General features: G+C 35.0%; 1 protein-coding gene across 1 annotated transcript in view; it reads right to left on the bottom strand.

Annotated features, from left to right (window-relative positions):
- dusp22a (dual specificity phosphatase 22a) overlaps positions 1 to 19,809 on the bottom strand; it is a 150,062-nt gene that overhangs the window by 37,865 nt on the left and 92,388 nt on the right. Inside the window, exon 5 of the mRNA XM_039763391.1 lies at positions 862 to 936. Coding sequence (XP_039619325.1) covers positions 862 to 936 — 75 coding nt within the window. The remainder of the gene's footprint in view (positions 1 to 861; positions 937 to 19,809) is intronic.

Here is a 19,809-nt window from a genome sequence, read left to right as displayed (position 1 = left end):
TGGGGTCTTTTGTGACCTCTCGGTGAGTCGTCTCTGCGCTCTTGGGGCAATTTTGGTCGGCCGGCCACTCCTGGGAAGGTTCACCACTGTTCCATGTTTTTGCCATTTGTGGATAATGGCTCTCACTGTGTTTAAGCTGGAGTCCCAAAGCTTTAGAAATGGCTTTATAACCTTTACCAGACTGATAGATCTCAATTACTTCTGTTCTCATTTGTTCCTGAATTTCTTTGGATCTTGGCATGATGTCTAGCTTTTGAGGTGCTTTTGGTCTACTTCTCTGTGTCAGGCAGCTCCTATTTAAGTGATTTCTTGATTGAAACAGGTGTGGCAGTAATCAGGCCTGGGGGTGGCTACGGAAATTGAACTCAGGTGTGATACACCACAGTTAGGTTATTTTTAACAAGGGGGCAATTACTTTTTCACACAGGGCCATGTAGGTTTGGATTTTCTTTCTCCCTAAATAATAAAAACCATCATTTAAAAACTGCATTTTGTGTTTACTTGTGTTATATTTGACTAATGGTTAAATGTGTTTAATGATCAGAAACATTTTGTGTGACAAACATGCAAAAGAATAAGAAATCAGGAAGGGGGCAAATAGTTTTTCACACCACTGTAAATATACATTTTGTACAATGCACATCTTATTAATGTAAACTTATAAGATGTCAGTGTTAAGTACTATGTGACAATTAATTAATAATTTCTTACAAGCTTTAACAGCTCAGTTTAGCCTTCATTCTTAAGTCTTTCATTGTACACGTTTAAGTTAACCAGTGTTTAATTCAGTGGTCAGAAACACTATTAAGTTTTTGGGAAAACGTAACTCATGTTAATACACTGACATATTACAATACTTACCAGTGAACAAGGCAGCCACCACCATTAAGTCGACTTTCATGAATAAAACTAATACATTCTTTGAAATGCTGTATCCTGAAAAAAAAGTTTTAAATAGTTTAAAATAATGTGTCACAGTAAACATTTCCTTCAGATTATTATATTTTTGAAGTTTAAAACATGATGAAGTATGAGCATTGCAATATAAAAAAACATCTATATAAGGTGAAATGCAGCAGTATATGACATGAAGGCATTCAATAGGAAAATACCAGTAGTGTTTCCAATAAAAGGGAATAATACAAAAATAGCATCATGTCTTTATTAGATTTCTTAAGATTAAATATTCATTCTCTTATTTTTTAAAAAAATGTTTTTCTTAGGAAGAGTAAATAACTTAATACCCATAAACCAACAAATACCTGCTAAATTACTGAAAAAAAGTAAATTACAAAAGCATACCTTAGCCCCTTAGTTTCAAACTCAGAAACAATTAGCAACCAAGGGCATTCTTCAATTGCAGTTATGCATGATGTATGAAAAGACTGCATGAGAAACATCTAAGGCTAAACCAAACTTCCAACCAGTCATACAGTAAATCCATTATCTCTTCAGGATGCATAAAGATATCTTTTATTTTACCAGTAAGTTGAGGCATGTGAATTTTTTTTTTTTTGCTGCTGCTAAAGTGATGGTTGTTTTAGCCTGGGCTTAGTAACATGCATTTGAATCCTACATCTAGTCATTTTCTACTTGGAGTTTACATAATCTCCTTGTGTCTGCATTGGTTTTCTTCTACATTAACATGTTACCCTCCAACATTCCTAAAAATATACATGTTAAGTTCATTTGCTGTTACAAAATGACCCTGTATCAGTTTGGACACATGCCGGAGAAGGTCCAGGGATGGACTGGCTTCCTGTTGAGGACTGGTTCCTGCCTTGAACCCAGTGCCACCATGAGACAGTATGATAACTTTTAGTAACTAACATAGCTTGAAAAACTCCTTTTAAAAAAAATTAAAAGTGTTTAAAAAACAACAACCTTTTCTAGGTTGTTGTGAATAATAGATCTAGCATCTAAACATTGAGAAATTCTTAAAATACATTGCAAAATAATGCAAAGTGAAATGATTGCAAGCAAAATGTTATTATTGCTTAAGCATTTAGCACCAGACTGGGGTTAAAATAGATAAGTGGATGTAATTTCTGCTGGGATTCAAATAAAAAAAAACTTGTGCCTTCAGCATTTTTTCCTCCTTTTCACCCTTAGATTTCCTGCATTCTTGTTACAGTAGGCACAAATTCTTGATGTAGTCATTATCTGTGGTTTTTGGACTGCTGAATGAAAAATAAGAACCTGTTTTTTTAGAAGAAAATATATGTAACTTGCTGCTTAAAATGAAAACTAATAAAAAGAGGTCTTAATCTGAACAGTAATGGTAACACCACTTTCAGAATTACAAAGTTTACAATATATTTAGTTTTTAAAGTGGTATATATATATATATATATATATATTTACACAGGTATCTGAATTTATATATGCTCATATGCTTGGGGCCAAAACTTTCTTGTTGCTATAAATGGAGTAACTAATTTGGCTAGTGATAGAATGCAAGCTTTAATGGGAATTCATGACCTCAAGCCTGGTTCATGAATCCACAGCATATCATTTTCTCAGTACTGTACTGAACTGTGAAGTTGGTTTCCAATGCATGGGAACCCAGTTCCAAGATTGAAAAGAACAAAAGATGGGTTTCATAATGCATTAGACAGATGAGAGTGCCCAAGCAACCTTATATAACTTGTAGTTATTTATGCATGAGTGACCAAGGAAGCTATTGATTATGTAAAAAACTTTACATACATTTTTCAAAAATTACTTTGTGCTGGAAAAGTTCCTGTAAACTACAAGCTAGCAAAAGTCATTCCACTGAGGAAAACAAAACATGAATTCTTTTAACTATTAGAGAATAATAATTGCATATGTTAATTTACAGGAATAAATGTTTAAAAAAGGGAGTAGCACACAAACATTGTGTGTTTTAGTAAATAATAAACCCTGGTATTAAATGAGGAAATTCTATTTAATAATATAATAGAATTTTATGATGAAGCAACAAAACCATTTGAACAGAATCGGTTTTTTCTGATATAGGTGATGTAAAATGTGTTATACCTCAGAGATCAAGGCCTAGGCCACTAATTGTTTTAGTCTATTTAAACAATCTACTTGTGATGACTTTTTGTGTATTTAAATGATCCACTTAAAAATGCAACTAACAAGCTGGTTAAAAATAAATTTTAAATTATACCAGAAGCAATAGCAGACACTGTATAATCAACAAAATCGTTAAGGAGAGATATTGAAAGAATTCAGACTTAGAAAGATGTGTGCCAAGTGATGCTTAATGTAAATAAATGTAATGTTTCATATACACTCACCTAAAGGATTATTAGGAACACCTGTTCAATTTCTCATTAATGCAATTATCTAATCAACCAATCACATAGCAGTTGCTTCAATGCATTTAGGGGTGTGGTCCTGGTCAAGACAATCTCCTGAACTCCAAACTGAATGTCAGAATGGGAAAGAAAGGTGATTTAAGCAATTTTGAGCGTGGCATGGTTGTTGGTGCCAGATGGGCCGGTCTGAGTATTTCACAATCTGCTCAGTTACTGGGATTTTCACGCACAACCATTTCTAGGGTTTACAAAGAATGGTGTGAAAAGGGAAAAACATCCAGTATGCGGCAGTCCTGTCGGCGAAAATGCCTTGTTGATGCTAGAGGTCAGAGGAGAATGGGCCGACTGATTCAAGCTGATAGAAGAGCAACTTTGACTGAAATAACCACTCGTTACAACCGAGGTATGCAGCAAAGCATTTGTGAAGCCACAACACGCACAACCTTGAGGTGGATGGGCTACAACAGCAGAAGACCCCAACGGGTACCACTCATCTCCACTACAAATAGGACTGTAGGAAGACGGCCCCTTTTATTTCCACCCGGATGTGCTCCAGGTGCTTGATGACGTTCTTCCGGCAGCACGTCCTGGTGTGGGGGAAGTGCTGCCCTTGCACCTGGAAGCACTCCAAGCATCCCTGGAAGGTCCTTCCTCCACCTTCCCAGGTGTGGCAGAAGTGTCAATTCTCCTGGGCTCCACGACACTCGGGGCGCCCCCTAGCGGTGGCCACGGGCCCCAGTGGGTTTGAGCCTCCTTGCTCTGTCCCCGTAGTCCCCTCATCATCCAGGGTGGTTGCCCCTTTGTGGACCGGGGGATGTATAGACCACCTCCTGGTCCTTCCAGGCATCCCAGATTACCGCCAGCCTAATGTGACAACACACACACACACACAGACATATAACAACTCTGCAGAGAGAAACCACATACTAAGAGTAGGAATACAGCTTGATACAGTCTCTTCTCTGAAATTTTTCTATGTTTGGGACAGTTGTACTATAGGCTATAACCACTTATCCTCAACGCTGTTCAGGACTAAGCATTTCAAAAATGACTGTCCTCTAACATGAAACACCAGAACAAACTCTTCAAAAGCAAAACTTCACTAAAATATTAAATGAGGTAGTAAATCAGTTATCACAAGTTATTTCTGTTAGACTGCTTGTTCTAGAACACCACAGATGTGTTGGCAGGGCATACTGATGAAACGATACATTATTGTCAAATCACTGTTAAAATGATTTACATTGCTGCAGGGGCATAACTTTGAAACTATTACATGTGGCACAGTTGCAAAATGGTTTTACAACATCTAAAACTGCCTATGTAATGTAGACATTTATTCTGAAACTGTACAGTTACCTGCCATATTATATTTTAGCTATTAGGTATTTGTTTTATTTTCATGTTATATGTATTACATTTAATGAAAAAATGCATGCAGCACTCAATAAACATTGTGTTTATATAAAACATTGAATAATAACTTTTATTCTGCATCTTTAATTTGAAGTACCATTAGCAGACAATCTAATCTAAAGCAAACAGTTCACAATAATTTTAAGTAAAATGATAAAAAAAAATAAACTGATGTTTGTTGCAAATCAATTTCTTAATTTGGAGCCTATTATTGTTTAAACATTTTTGATACATTTTCATTGACTCCCTTATTAAGATTCTCATTCCTTCATTTTTTACTCTTCAAAAGGTATTTCCACAGTTTTGATTTGCCTTTTATTTTCTTAACTCACTGCTAATTAATGCGGACAAAGGAGCAAACAGCTCAGTATCTAACTTGGTACTGCAGTATTTACAGCTGCATGCTTTCATCCTGAAATATCTGTTTCATCTAAATGTATGGAAAGAAATAGAACAGAAACAAGTGAAGAGATAAGAATTCCTATTATCGATCGATCTGTTCTTAGCATAATTCTTTTTTTTTGTAAAAACTTGATTGCTATGTATTGATTGTAATAAAATTAATAAATAATAATAAAAAAAAAAAAAAGAATTCCTATTTTTTGTGCTGGTTGAAAAATCATTTCAGAGATATCATTGGAAAGACAAAAGTACTACAATGTGAATGAAGTGATATAGCAAAATGAAATCAATTGAATTTAATAAAAAAACAACTTTTTTATAAGCATAGATTGGCTTCTAACTAAGAAATGCAACAACTGGACTCAACCAGAGGACCCCAGTATACAAAGGGGGTCCAATACAATACAGGGAAATCTATACTAATAAAAGGCAAAGCCCTCACTCACTCACTCATCACTAATTCTCCAACTTCCCGTGTGGGTGGAAGGCTAAAATTTGGCAGGTTCATTCCTTACAGCTTCCTTACAAAAGTTGGGCAGGTTTCATTTAGAAATTCTACGCGTAATGGTCATAACTGGAAGCTGTTTTTCTCCATTTACTGTAATGGAGATGAGCTTGAACGCCGTGGGGGCGGGGTTTCGTGTGACATCATCACGCCTCCCATGTAATCACGCAGTACATAGAAAACCAGGAAGACCTCCAAAAAAGCGCTGAAGAAAACATGCATTATATAATTGAGAAGGGGAGCGAAACAATAAGAAGCGAGCGAGTGACATATACAACCATATTCATGAGTTCTGATACTTCGGAAACAAAGCACGATGTAAACCTACACTTTAAATTAAGTTCATAGACAGGCTGCCGCTGGCGTTTGTAATTTAGTGCCTGCCCATATAAGGCCGTCCGTCAGCGGCAATCAAATAGCAAACTCCCACTAAATATTCACGGGTGAAGGACTGTGCTTATGCAGAGGAAGATGAGATGGTCAGGGTGGTGTTTGGAACAAACTCAGCGAAAATGCGAGAGAATGTTTTAAGTGCCAGGACTAAGGTAACATTAAAGCTGGGAACCTTCGATGCATGTACACCGAGCGGCTCACGTGAACTGACGCAGTGCACAGACAAAAAGCAACAGCTCCAAAGAGCGCTGAACAAAAACCGAATTACACAATTGAAAAGGCAGCAAAAAATATGAAGTGTCTGATACATACAAGCATATTCATAAATCCAGCTACTGCGGAAACAAAGCACACGGTGGAAAAAGTCAATGTCCCGCTAAAGGAAGACAGTGTAAAAAAACCCGTGCATGCAGTGTGTCAGGTCTCAGATAAAGAAGAAGACGAGCTGTTTATTGATGCAGTAAGAAACGAATCGATGAATAAAACCTGTCATCTTTACAACGATTGACAAACACGGAATGTAACTTGAACACAATACATCCTACAAATACGAACCTGATTGAAAGAAATAATGATAATCAAATCCTTGATGACAGCAACACTCAGTAACACTCACAAAACAAATACTGTATATTGACAGTCATGTTACGTTATTTTTAAAATGTTCCCTTTTCTTTTTCATAGCTTTTTTTAACACACTACTTCTCCGCTGCGATACGCGGGTATATATATGTATATATATATATCCCGATCTACATACTCGAATAATGGATACTTTATTTGCCATCAATGATTGTTTTGGTAAAGCCATACTCAGTGTATTCATTAGATGAACGGTAAAAAGTAAGAGCGAGGGGAGGATGACTTATTGAGGCATGCAGGCTGTAGTGCGCGTCAACTCTATCTGAATTGTGCGATCACATTTGAAAAAATATATCTTTTCAAGTTCTATTTAGTCCATATGTGTCAAACTCAAGGGCGCGGGCCACATCCGGCGTGTAATTATATCCGGCCCGAGATCATTTTATATACTGTATTATTGTTATTAATGGCCGGGTATATGAAGCGCTGGTAACACAATAAACTACAGATCCCATAATGCAGCGCTTCAGCTGCCTTGGCCGAACACTTACCGCGTTAATCAAGTCTAGCTTATGATGCTGCAAGTTATTGTGAAGCTAGCTCACACGATGCTGAAGAGAAAAGTTGATTCTGAAAATAGAGCCTTTAAAAACCGATGGGAGGCTGAGTATATCTTTACTGAACCCGTGTGTCTCATTTGTGGAGCTAATGTGGCTGTAATTACAGAATTTAATCTAAGACGGCACTATGAAACAAAACATCAGGGTAACCTGAAAGACCTGAATGCAATGCAGAAGATACAGAAAGCAGAAGAATTAAATAAGAATCTGACACTTCAGCGGACGTTTTACCGTGCACAATCACAAAGTGATTTCAAGTGAAGCTGCTTTTATGGGAGACACAAATGCACCAGTGCAACTTGCCCCACTTTCCCTGTTGCCAAGTAATGTTAAACCAAGTCGTCACTACGGTGTTCCCAAACACGCACTTTGCTGATAAACTGGCGCACTGAGTTTGCACGCGCTTTGGTGACTTTAAGGAACAAAAAGTCTGTCTACATGCGGCTCGAACCTTGTGCATGTTTGGTAGCACATATCTGTGTGAGAAGCTCTTCTCAGTGATAAAGACTAACAAAACAGCACACAGGAGTCGCCTCACTGATGAGCACCTGCAATCCATCCTGAGAATCTCCACAACACAGAACCTCACACCAAACATAAACGAACTTGTTGCCAAAAAAAGATGCCAGGCGTCCAGCTCTAAAATGACATATGAGCAAAGACAACTGAATGATTTGATTTGTTATTGCTGAAAGGAACACATTTTATTTATATTTCCAGGTTTTGTTATGCAGCATGTTCATATTTGAATTTGTATAATTTTGACAGGATATATTTTTATGGAGAGCAAAATCTTTTGGGATATATAAAATCTAAGTTTATTTTTTATATAAAATTACATAAGAGTAAAGAAATTTGAATGTATGTTCTTTTAACGTATACTTTATTTCTAACTTGTATAATTTAGACAGGATATATTTTTATGGAGAGCAAAATATTATAAGTTGTTTAAGGTTTGAGTTGATTTATTCACGAATAATATTCCTGTCTGTTTTATCATTCCTACCAAAGATATTTCTGTCGACTAAATAAAAATTCCTTCTATTTAAAATTTAAATAGAACTTGGAACAAATACGATAGTTCATAATATCCACGCAGACTTGCACGTAAGAGCGGAGTTATCCGTTTTAACAAGCAGCGTATTGCACTGATACGAAATAGCTGTGTGTGTATATATGTAGATATGTATGTATATGTATATATATGTTTATATATGTGTGTGTATGTATGTGTGTATTTATATGTATGTATGTGTATATATGTACTTATATATATGTATGTATATATGTGTGTGTATATATATGTATAGATATGTATATATATATGTTTATGTGTGTGTGTGTGTAAATATATATATATATATATATATATATATATATATATATATATATTTGACAGCAACACTCATCACTCACAACAATGCCAAAACAATTACATTGACAATCATGTTACGTTATTTTCAAAATGTTTCCTTTTCTTTTTCATTGCTTCTTTAACACACTACTTCTCCGCTGCAAAGCGCGGGTATTTTGCTAGTTAAATATAATTTGCACACAACAAACACGATTGTCTCCCTGCCTAGGTTAGGACTAATTGACCACGTAAAATTAAGAACTATAAAGAATAATTACATTGATGGGGTTTAGTGTGCAATGTAATTAAATGTGTATATTTATATAATAAGAGTAAACTCCACCCATTTAAATAGATATTAATTTAAATAATTTTGACTCTTAAGATCTGTATGAATGCTTTAGAACATACAGTAGGCTCTACAGATAAATCATGACACAATCAAAAAACAGAATAAAAACAAGTTACTTATGTCTATGAGACTTGGATTACAAAGCTAGTTCAAGGGCTCTAGGGCTCCAACAAAGAATGGGACAATAAATCAGGCTTCCCAGACGTGGATGTCCTAAAAAAAACATTTCTGTCACAACATCTGATGGATTCAAAACCTAAAACTGTGTCACTTCGGATAAATTAAAAACTGATGTACGTTAAAATTTATTCCTCTAATGTCACTATGCAAATATGGGCCTGATTGTATTCATATATTATATTTTTTTTTTAGACAGAGAGAGAGAGCACATTCCCTGTACAACATTTAATATTTATAGAAAATTATCATAGAAGCAGAAAAAGATTTTAGAAGTGACAGAAAATAATGCTGAATTTCTACATGGAAAATGAGGAATTTACAATTATTTGGAAAAATGTTTTTTATATTTACTGCAGTGAACACTTTCTAGTATTCTCAGATTTATTTTCCTGCGCAAAAAGAAATGAGAAGTTAACTTCTAATCTGTAAGAAGGGCACTGAATGCTTGTTCTCAAAAAAAAATTAATCTGTGAATTTCTACAGAAGGAAAATCTATTTTATTAAACGGAAAAGTATGGTTGTAAAACTTATTAAAAAAAATATAAAAAACTATTTTTCCAACTGGAAATTTTCCATTTCATTAAAACTTAAAAACGTTAGTAGATCAAGGTCATTTAAAATACAGATTCTGTGATGAAACTACTTCACAAGCCGTTGGTTTTATTTTTAAACTAACTATGATTGTGACACAAAGTTTTTAAATAGAGTACTGTGCATATGGTGCACTTAAGTTTGAAAAATGCTTCCTTCCTGTGACAGATGAAGAGACACAAAGATTGCAAAAGGGCTGAGTACCAGTTTTATGGCAATTGTATAGAAAATAGTGAAATACAGCTGAATATACTCTATGTACTGTTCTAAATGAACTACATAGGATATTTTCCTCTTTATTATAGTGACCAATATAAATATTATCTTCTGTTCCACCACTGATCCATCCCAACCCCACATCCACAATCACTGCCCTTTTGAAAGGTATTGTAACCTCCATTGGATCAGCTGCACCCATAAATGGATCTTCACTCTCTTTTTACTCATCTGTTTTCTTAGTCTGATCCTACAGAGGAACTCCTCACAAAGGTATGTGCCCTTGCCTACATTTGTATTCCAACTCTCCTTTTGCCTTTAAAACTCAATCAGGCTTACACCACTCTGCTTAAGACACCTTCTTTTAAATCTTCTATGTTCTGTATTTCAGGTGCCCTGTTCCATAGTTATTAATGGACAGTAGAAGGTTAAAGTGTGTAGTGTAATCCTCAAGTGGGTTATGGATATGTCATATTTGTACAAAAAGAGTCAATGCCATATATAGTATTGTTGAACAGGAAAATGTATTCTTCTTTGGTTGGCTACTTTATTTGGAAACAAGGACTATCATAAAGGTATGTAAGACTCATAACCTTACTAAAGCCAAGACTGCTTACATGGATGACTGAAGTGATCCTCTTCTGCCTGTACCACAAAAATGCCTGCAAGTCCCATGTAGATGGGCATACAATCAATGAAGGCCTCACTGAAAAACTGTTAAGACAATTGTACTGTCATACTGGCTTCCTTCAGTTCTTTGTATACAGGTATATGGGAGTTAAAATACACATTTAAAAGCAAGTTAAATACAGTACATCCTTTTTTTTAGTACCATATATCTTTGTCTTAATATCTCTGCTGTTGTTACTGGGAAGAGACAGATTGGTTGTAGTATGGCTACAATTCTAAAAGAACATATTGCCAGAGAGCATGTATCCCCAGCTAGATACATATCACTTCTGTACTTGATATCTAAAATTCTACATTGTGTCATCACAAAAAATATCTTGTCAAACTCCCTTTTTAAAATCTGAACTCTTTCTTTTAACTAGAAATTTAAACAAATAATTTTCAATTTTCAGTATATGAATCTCAAATAAGTGCAAATTAACTGTATCAAGACAACAAAAGAATTGTACTGTAAATACCAGACTACACAACAGGCGTATCTTTAAGTATCTCAAAACAGGACAAACCCCTTGTTTATTATAGGTGTTAACCCGATTCTGGTAGTAGGAGTGGGAATTACTAGGGACTTTATGATTTAATAAGATTACAATTAAGGGTCCCATGATGTGATTATCAAGCAGTTCTCAATAAATCTTGAATCATCAGGATTTCTGACATTTATACATGATGAATATATTGCACTTTTTTACTGTGTGACTAGTTGCTGTTTTTAAAACAAAATCATTACTGTTATTTATCATAAAAGTAATACACTTTTTTAATACATTACAACAACAAATGTAAATGCCAACTGGCAGGAAGCACTATATTTCAACATACTACAGTATATTTTGACACTGTATAGAGTGAACAAGAAAAAGAAATATGTGCTTGTGATGTAGCTTTTTCTTTAAGCATGTACTAAATCTGTTATAACATAAAGTTTCCCATATTGCTAGTGAATTTCATTGCATCTTTCTCATTGAATCTAAACACTTTGGAGACATGTTTAATACCAAAAAAAGTGTGCAGTGCAAGAATAAGATCCTGCTTTGCAAACGTATGCCCTGTTTTTACACTTGACAATATGTTTTCTTTCTGCAATATACCTGGGCATAAGTTAGTTGAAATATACATACACATTGAACAAGTTATTGGAACACAAACACTTGTTAAGAGTAAATTTTGCACAAATGTTAGATTTTTTTCATACAATGAACCATAGACACATGGAATAAATTGCAAAGTGGTGTTGCAGAGAGTAAGACTTTAGAGAACTTCAAATCTCAACTTGATGTTTTTGTTGGAGAAGTGACCAGGACTGGCAAGCTTGTTGGGCTGTATGGTCTGTTCTGGACACAATTGTTCTAAACATTACAATTTGCATCCAGTGTCAAAATCGTGCCCAGAGGGAGATGTAATTGAGAGGACACCCCTATCTTAGCACATTATATTACAGAATTCAATGCCCTTTGTTTCTAAACACCTCAGTATGTGGTTAAATTTACTGAAGTGAAATTATACTCCTTTTTTATTATTTGGTGAACTTCTATCCAATTGAGAGAGAGGTTATGAGCCTGAGTCAGGTGCTAAACTTGTTCTGACTGACCTAGACTTTTGTAAAATGTGTTATGTTAAATATTTGACATTTGTGTGTACGTATTTATTTACACATTTTCATTATATTAATGGCTTCTTTCTGTGTTGTGTTGTTTTTAAGTTAATTTTTTTTCAAATATAAAATCTTATATATTTATATTTTTTTTTCATTGTCCTCAGGTCCGTTACTTCAAGGAAGCACTGCATTATTTATTCTGTTTATCGTTTTGTTCACATTGTGCTTTTCTTAACCTGAAATATTTTGTACTGTGCATCTTTTTCAATTTGTTCATAAGCCCATATAAAAAAAATCAGATTAATGAGATTTGTGCATTTATGCAGAACTGTTCAAGAGAGAAACATAGATCTATTGGACTTCTCTATAAAGCTATGCATGTATTGGTTAAGTTAGTACTCTGTTCTGTGAAGTAATCCAATAAAAAAGAGAGGCCTGTTTTGTTATTTTGTGTTTAACTCTTTGGATTTGTTGCTACACACCTTCACTGTTTTATGACTTTGGTTTCTGCATTGTCCTTTAACTCCTTTTCATTTCTTAATGGTTAGGTTTATATATATATATATATATATATATATATATATATATATATATATATATATATATTTCTTATAACCTGAAGCTTACTGCAACCCATTTTTTATGTACTTTAAATAATGCTATAGGTATTTTTTCACTGTTCTTGGTGTTTAAAGAGCATACTAAGTGCTACAAACATCAGACTATTGTTCAGTAAATCAAGCATGTTTTGGATAGCTAAGATATACATCTCATCCAATATCTTATAATACTTTAAACTCAGTGACTCAGACCCAAACAACTTCCTAGTACGAACAAGTTCTTCCTGTCTTCTGTTTTAAATGCACTTCCTCTTAATATACTGATGTCCTCGAGTATATAATTCAGTATTTAACTGAAACAATCCTGAAGAATTAACTTTACTAATTCTTTTGAGAATGTTTAAGATTACGTGCCAGCACAGCCATTTCTTCATAAAACTAAAGATGTTTATTACTCTATGTCAATCAGAATAAGGCATGTCCTTTAGTCTTCTAGAAGTACAGATGTTTCCAGAGTTACAGGTAAAGTGCTGAGTTTTGATACACGATCTTCTTCTAGAAAGAACAATACTAAAACAACAACAAAATGTCATCCATGTTGCAACTGAAAAAATTCTTTTACCATTATCAAAATGGCACATTAGCATTTCAGAGTACATATACAGTTACAGGTACTATTATTAAATACAGAAGGTTTGTCACATTAATCACTTCTGCATCTGTAATTGTTAAGATGTGCTCATTTATCTATTTTTATGTTTTTCCTTTTGTTTCTGAAGCACTTGTCTGCACCTGTAGAATTTTTTAACTGTGGAGAATCAATTTCTTTCATTTATTTTCTGCTTCAACATCATGTGTGACTATTTAATTTTATGTTATCCTGTAATACTTGTTGTTTTTATTGGGCACCCCCATTATGGCATCTACTTGTTGATCATCTTCAGGCTACTGCTAAGTATAGGCAACTGGGAATGTGTAGCACGATATGTCGCATTTGCAACTGTATAAAGATCGGCAGTCAACACCATTTAACCTTGTGTGTCAGGAAATCTTCCTGGCTAATAAATCGATGACTATGAATATGAAACACAAGCAGACAGGATCCCACATCCAGCTGGTGTGCTGTAATAACAAGTATAAAAATGTCCTATCAAATTCGCAAAGAGGAAAACCTGGAGAAATTCCAGAAAATAGGATTAAAATCACATAAATCTTTAAAATACCAAAAGACTAAGGGCTTCATTTATAAAATTGTGCATGGATTCAAGAGTGAAAACATGTGCACAGTAGGAAAATGTGCAAGGCAAAAAAAAAAAATCACATTTATAAAACCTTATGTACTCACATTTCTAAGTAATTTACTATTTACACTTTAAATTACAATCACCATGTAAATATGAGTATGTACTGTGTAAATGTGCCTCAAACACCATCAGAAACCAATACCTATGTAGTCAAAATGCTAGTAGAGTAACTCCCTCCTGGCGTGTTGAGACTCCACCACCTGCATTCAAGAGTATCCAACTGTGCTCCGCAACTGAAAGGGAAAGATTATGTGCGGAATTATAGTGCCTCTCCCCTGTGGGAACGGTGTAAGGCACCATCTTATCTGCAGGTAGCTACTATTACCCGGCAAGTGTAATGCCGTGATTGCTGTTACAATGAAAAGTACAGGCCATATGAAACACTGAGGGATCAGCCAATCACCCTACTAACAAGCCAGCCACTATATACAGCATCATTACCTCGGTCAAAGCTACAGCACCTTAAAATAAATTAAACACCAATTGACCCGAGTCATTAAGGTACAATGTTTGTCTGTCTTGGATGAATGTGCATTAAAGTAATCTAATCGCTTACAGTTAACAAAATCAGCTTCATTCTTGCTAGATGCCCTTATTGCAGAATGAGTGCAGTAAAACACTCCAGTTACATTAGCAGAACCTGACACCACTGCAAAGTATCTATTTATGTAGTCAGAAACATTATTTTTTGTTTATACACAAATGGCATATAAAAACTGGATGTAGTGCCTCACCTTCTAGCACAGTAGGCAAGATGGAGTGAAGCTTGTTTGAGATACTGTTGTCACTTCTCAGGGAGCCAATTAAATAGGTCACAATTAAACAAAATTAACAAAGGAAAAATACAAAGAATAAAATGAAGTGCACACCACAACATCTAAATCAAAATGAAAAAAATACACTTTGCTTTCAGAAGGTCAAGTGAGGAGCCTTTGGAGTTAGGGCGGGGGTTGTGCAACGTTGATATAAACATCAGTAAACTCTCCACCAGTTGTTTACCAACGTAACATATACTTGATTATGAATTGTGAATACATATTGTACAGTGTCCTGGGGGATAGGTGGGCTTGCATGGACCAGGCTTTAATTATAATAGACTTTTCTGCCCAACATCAAAATGCCAACCAGGTTGTCGCTATCTAAAGTTTTTTGAACTTCCAGAGCCATAAGCTTTTGATTTATGTGGATTTCACATTTTTAGTGCCATTTTATATTTTTAATATAATACAAAATAAATAAAAAACATTTTTACAATGAATTATATTGATTTTTAAGTCAGGAATACTACTGTGTCTATGGTTTTTGGCTTTATTTGTCTATTTCTTGATCCTGTATAGCTTTTTCAAAGTCAAAGTAAACTTTATTGTCATCTCAACCATATACAAGTATACTTACTAATAGACAAAACTGTGAAGCTCTGGGTCCACAGTGTAACAACATGAAGTTTAAATAATAAATTAAAAACAGAATTAAAATTAAGATTTAAATTTAAAAGTAAAACACAAGACAAGACATTGTGCAAAGACATGACAAAGAAATAGCAGCAATATTGACATGCAGTTAGCAATGTGAACACTGATACAATGTATGGTATTTGCAAATCTAGATACATAAATTATAGAGAGGAGGTGAAATCATTTGTGGAATGGTGTGATAAGAACAATCTGATACTGAATGTTGAAAAAACGAAAGAACTGGTGATCGACTTCAGGAAGAAACAGCTGACATACACCCCGGTCTACATCAAGAACACTGCTGTGGAAATTGTGCAGTCTACCAAGTTCCTAGGAGTAAATGTGACAAACAACCACACCTGGTCCCTGCACACCTCCTCCATCACCAAGAAGGCTCACCAGCGCCTGATCTTCTTGCGGAGGCTAAAGAGGGCCCATCTTAGCAAGTCAGTCCTCACCACTTTCTACAGAGGGACCACAGAGAGCGTGCTAACCAGCAGCAGCTCTCTGTGGCAGGAGAGCTGCAGCGCTTCAGACTGGAAAGCACTGAGGAAAGTGGTGAGGGCTGCTGAGAGGATCATTGGAGCCCCACTGCCTAATGTACAAGACTTGGCAAAACAACGATGTCTGGCCAGAGCTGTGCGGATCTCCAGAGACCCCACTCATCCTGCCTCTGAACTCTTTTCCCTCATGCCCTCAGGCAGAAGGTACCGCAGCCTGAAATGCAGAACCACCAGATTTAAAAACAGTTTTTTTCCGACCGCCGTTTGTCTTTTAAATGAAGCACTTTAGCATTTCACTGAATGCACTTTAAATCAGAATTATGCACTTTTAATCAGAATTTTTCTGCACTTTTAATTAGAATGTAATTGATTTTAACCATGATTTTTTATTTATGTCTTTTCGTTCTGCAGCACATCTCAGATGTTCTGCTGAATGACAAATAAAATTGAATTGAATTGAACTGAATTGAATAAATAGATATATAATAAATAAATAATAAATATAGATAATACAGAAATTATCAATGTATGATAATAGTTGTTTAAAACATATGTAAACAATGACAGGTCAGAGTGTTTCGCAGCAGAAGGATACCTAGAGTGTCAAAATAATGGTCAGTATGAGATTTTCAGTTCTTTTCTACATGCACACTAGTCTTTGCAGGAAAAGTGGCTTGCATGTATAAAAGTTCTGTTTATAGAGGTGGTTGAGGAAGTGTGGAAGATCCCAGGGGGCAATTCACTTCTATTACTTTGTGACTGGCTCATCAAGCCACAATGTGAATTAGGTTACTTATTAATAATGCTAGAAAATTCAAAAGCATCCTGACGAATACAGACTAGTAATTCCTTCCAAAATGCATTTATTAAATTAAAAAAAATTCACAGACTAGTCAGACATCATGCAAACATCTTGAAAAAGGGGATATCAAACTTTTCATTACATTGAAATCATATAAAATAACAAACAGTTTTGCTTCAATAATGTAGTTGATGTACTACTCTATTGTACATTTGCCAGTAAGCCATATTTACCTACAATGTAAATGCTTTATAAATAGTCCAGTTATGCATTATGTTCTTATTGAATAATTACTTTGCTTAACTTTTATAGTTCAGTACGAAAAAACTTATTTTAAACACCCTATTCTCTCTAGGCCATCTTTAGTATTACTATGTATGGTGCTTGAAGATACAAAACTGTCCCTTGCCTACACTGAAATACACAGAAGTGAAGAGCATATTTCAGTAAACTGTCCAATAAAAAGGGGTTCTTTGTAAAATCATTGACTGTACCTTAAAAAGAGAGGATCTACCTTCTAGAATCATCTATGTGACATCCAATACCCTAAAATAATATGTGTTACAGGTTCAGAGTCGATAATACAGTATGAGCTCTTGAGACATGACTGCTTCTCATTCATTCATCTGATGGAGGGAGTATAATTGATTTTCAACAGTTGTTTTTTATGTCAAGTGATACCACATTTTGTCACAAACAGCATGACATCAGCACAGAAAAATTTGTTCACACATGCTAGGAAATATGAGTTATCACCAAATATGTTTTGATGTTTAACCTTGTTGAAGTGATGCATTTTTAGAAATGTTAATTATGTCTTTATCTGTGATTGGTTGCAAATGCTCAATGTTTAATCATCATAAACTGATTGGCTTTATAAATAATAGAGGCAAATGACCACACAGACTCTCACAAATAACTCTACTTATAAAGGACTATGAACTACAAAACCTAAATTTAGGACATTCTTTTGTCAAGTCACATTCATTGTGCCTCAGGCTTCAAGTCATGCGGCACCTGATAAAAAGACTACTAAAAATATTTCAGTTTTTGCAGCATTTCAAATTTCCTAATTGTGTATATGGGGTTGTGAATATGTATCAATTGTATTTGTGTCATAAGTAAAACAGAAATGGTTCTATAAAAAGTCATACATATTCACTATGTGGGACTGGACAATGCCACTAAGAAAATAATTGTTGCCAAGCAATCTTGTCAGTTAAAGAAACCTGGTATATTTCTTTACTGTGATGCTGTGCATGTGAATCTTACTCTGGGCTGAAAATAGTATAGCACATTACAGTTACAAAAATCTAGTGGCATTCCATATAGGGCCTGCTCATGCTTTGCCTCCTTTGCAGCTAAAATAAGCTTTGGCTCTTCGGAGCCCTGGACCAAAAAATAAATTGAAAATGGACAGATGAATGTCTAAAAATGAACATAATCTTGAAGTAGCCAGCCTCAGTTTGAAATATACCCAAAATCTGGAGACCTCTGTTAAAGGAAAACACACTGAAAGTCCGCTCAACTGTTTAAAAAAAGAGAAGGCATACTCTAAAAAGGCTTGGGGAACTTTAGCCTAGAATTTACTAACCAGTCAAATGTGCTGCAAAACAATGGGTTTATGAAAATACTTTTAATGTGTTATGCTATGCTGAGACTGTTCAATCCAGCATAAAATATTTCAGAATTGCTTCTGAACTGTAATAAAAACAACCACTGACTGGCTCTTCAGTTAGGATCTGTGATTTTGCAGCAGATTTCTGCTGTAACCATAATGGAAACAAAAACAATAATTTAAGAGAAGCAATTTGGTTATCCAAACATTAACAAAATACGTTTATGTCATGAAAAGATTAAACAGTATGGTAAGAAACAGAAAACTGACAAAAATACTCCAAGAAAAATATATGTGTAATGTATATACTGTATACACACTTTATGACTGAAATTTCATTATACAAATACTTTTAACAGCTGGCATCCAATAGTCCCAAAAATGTATTGTTGGCTAGGTTTGGACACTTCTACTTTTTTTTTTTAAGATTCTTAAAATTCCTGTAGCTAATTGACTATCTACTGCGTGTTTTGCAGTGATTAAATATCATATGTCTTTATGCTACTTCAACAAAATCTGATGTTCCCTTAAGAATGTGAAGATGACAATTTGTAAAGTGACTGCTTACTGCATAATATGATGACAAAGTAACATCAACAGCACATTTTTTGAATCCAAAGAACTGAAATTATATAAAGGTAAGTAATTTTTACTAAATGTATAGACGTATACTGCAGAACAAGAGAACTTGAAGAATGGAGAAACAATACTGCCGCAATAAAAAACTTATTGAAACTAAGCAGGAATATGATAAATCAACTTGGTTTGTGCGTTTAGTTTAGCATGACACAGGAAGGGATAATATCTAGGTCTTCATGAATGACATATATGCTTGTTTCCTTTGCAGATTAGAAATTGCAGCCTTTGCCAATCGGCAAGCCACGCACATTTCCATGGTACCTCATGCCTTGTCGTACGCAAGTTCTCCGCTCGGTTTTGCAGACTGGCGGCACCCAGCGTCAAAGCAATGGTACTGTTACTGTGTGGTTACTCATTATTTTCCTGACGCAGCTTTATAAATACACTGAAACTATCCCCATATTGCTTATTAGTGTAACGCATCTGATTGTAATTAACTTGTAACAATATAATGGTCCAGGGAACAGCCATAGTATTCCAAATACCATAACTGCTTTAGTGTTGTTACTCTCACTTCTCCTTCTTCTTCTTTCAGCTCCTCCCGTTAGGAGTTGCCACAGCGGATCATCTTTTTCCATATTACTCTCACTGCACCACTCGGAGTATTTATATCACTGTATCTGAGTGTGAATCACAGCAGCAGCTGATCGGAAAGAGAATTATTGGTATACAGTTTCATGGACACGCTGTCTCAGCCACTGCAAAACGTTTTAAAGCCTTTCCTGT

This window comes from Polypterus senegalus, chromosome 9, assembly GCF_016835505.1.
Source record: "Polypterus senegalus isolate Bchr_013 chromosome 9, ASM1683550v1, whole genome shotgun sequence".
NCBI classification, from domain to species: Eukaryota; Metazoa; Chordata; class Cladistia; order Polypteriformes; family Polypteridae; genus Polypterus; species Polypterus senegalus.
This window is presented reverse-complemented; position numbering and strand designations above follow the sequence as displayed.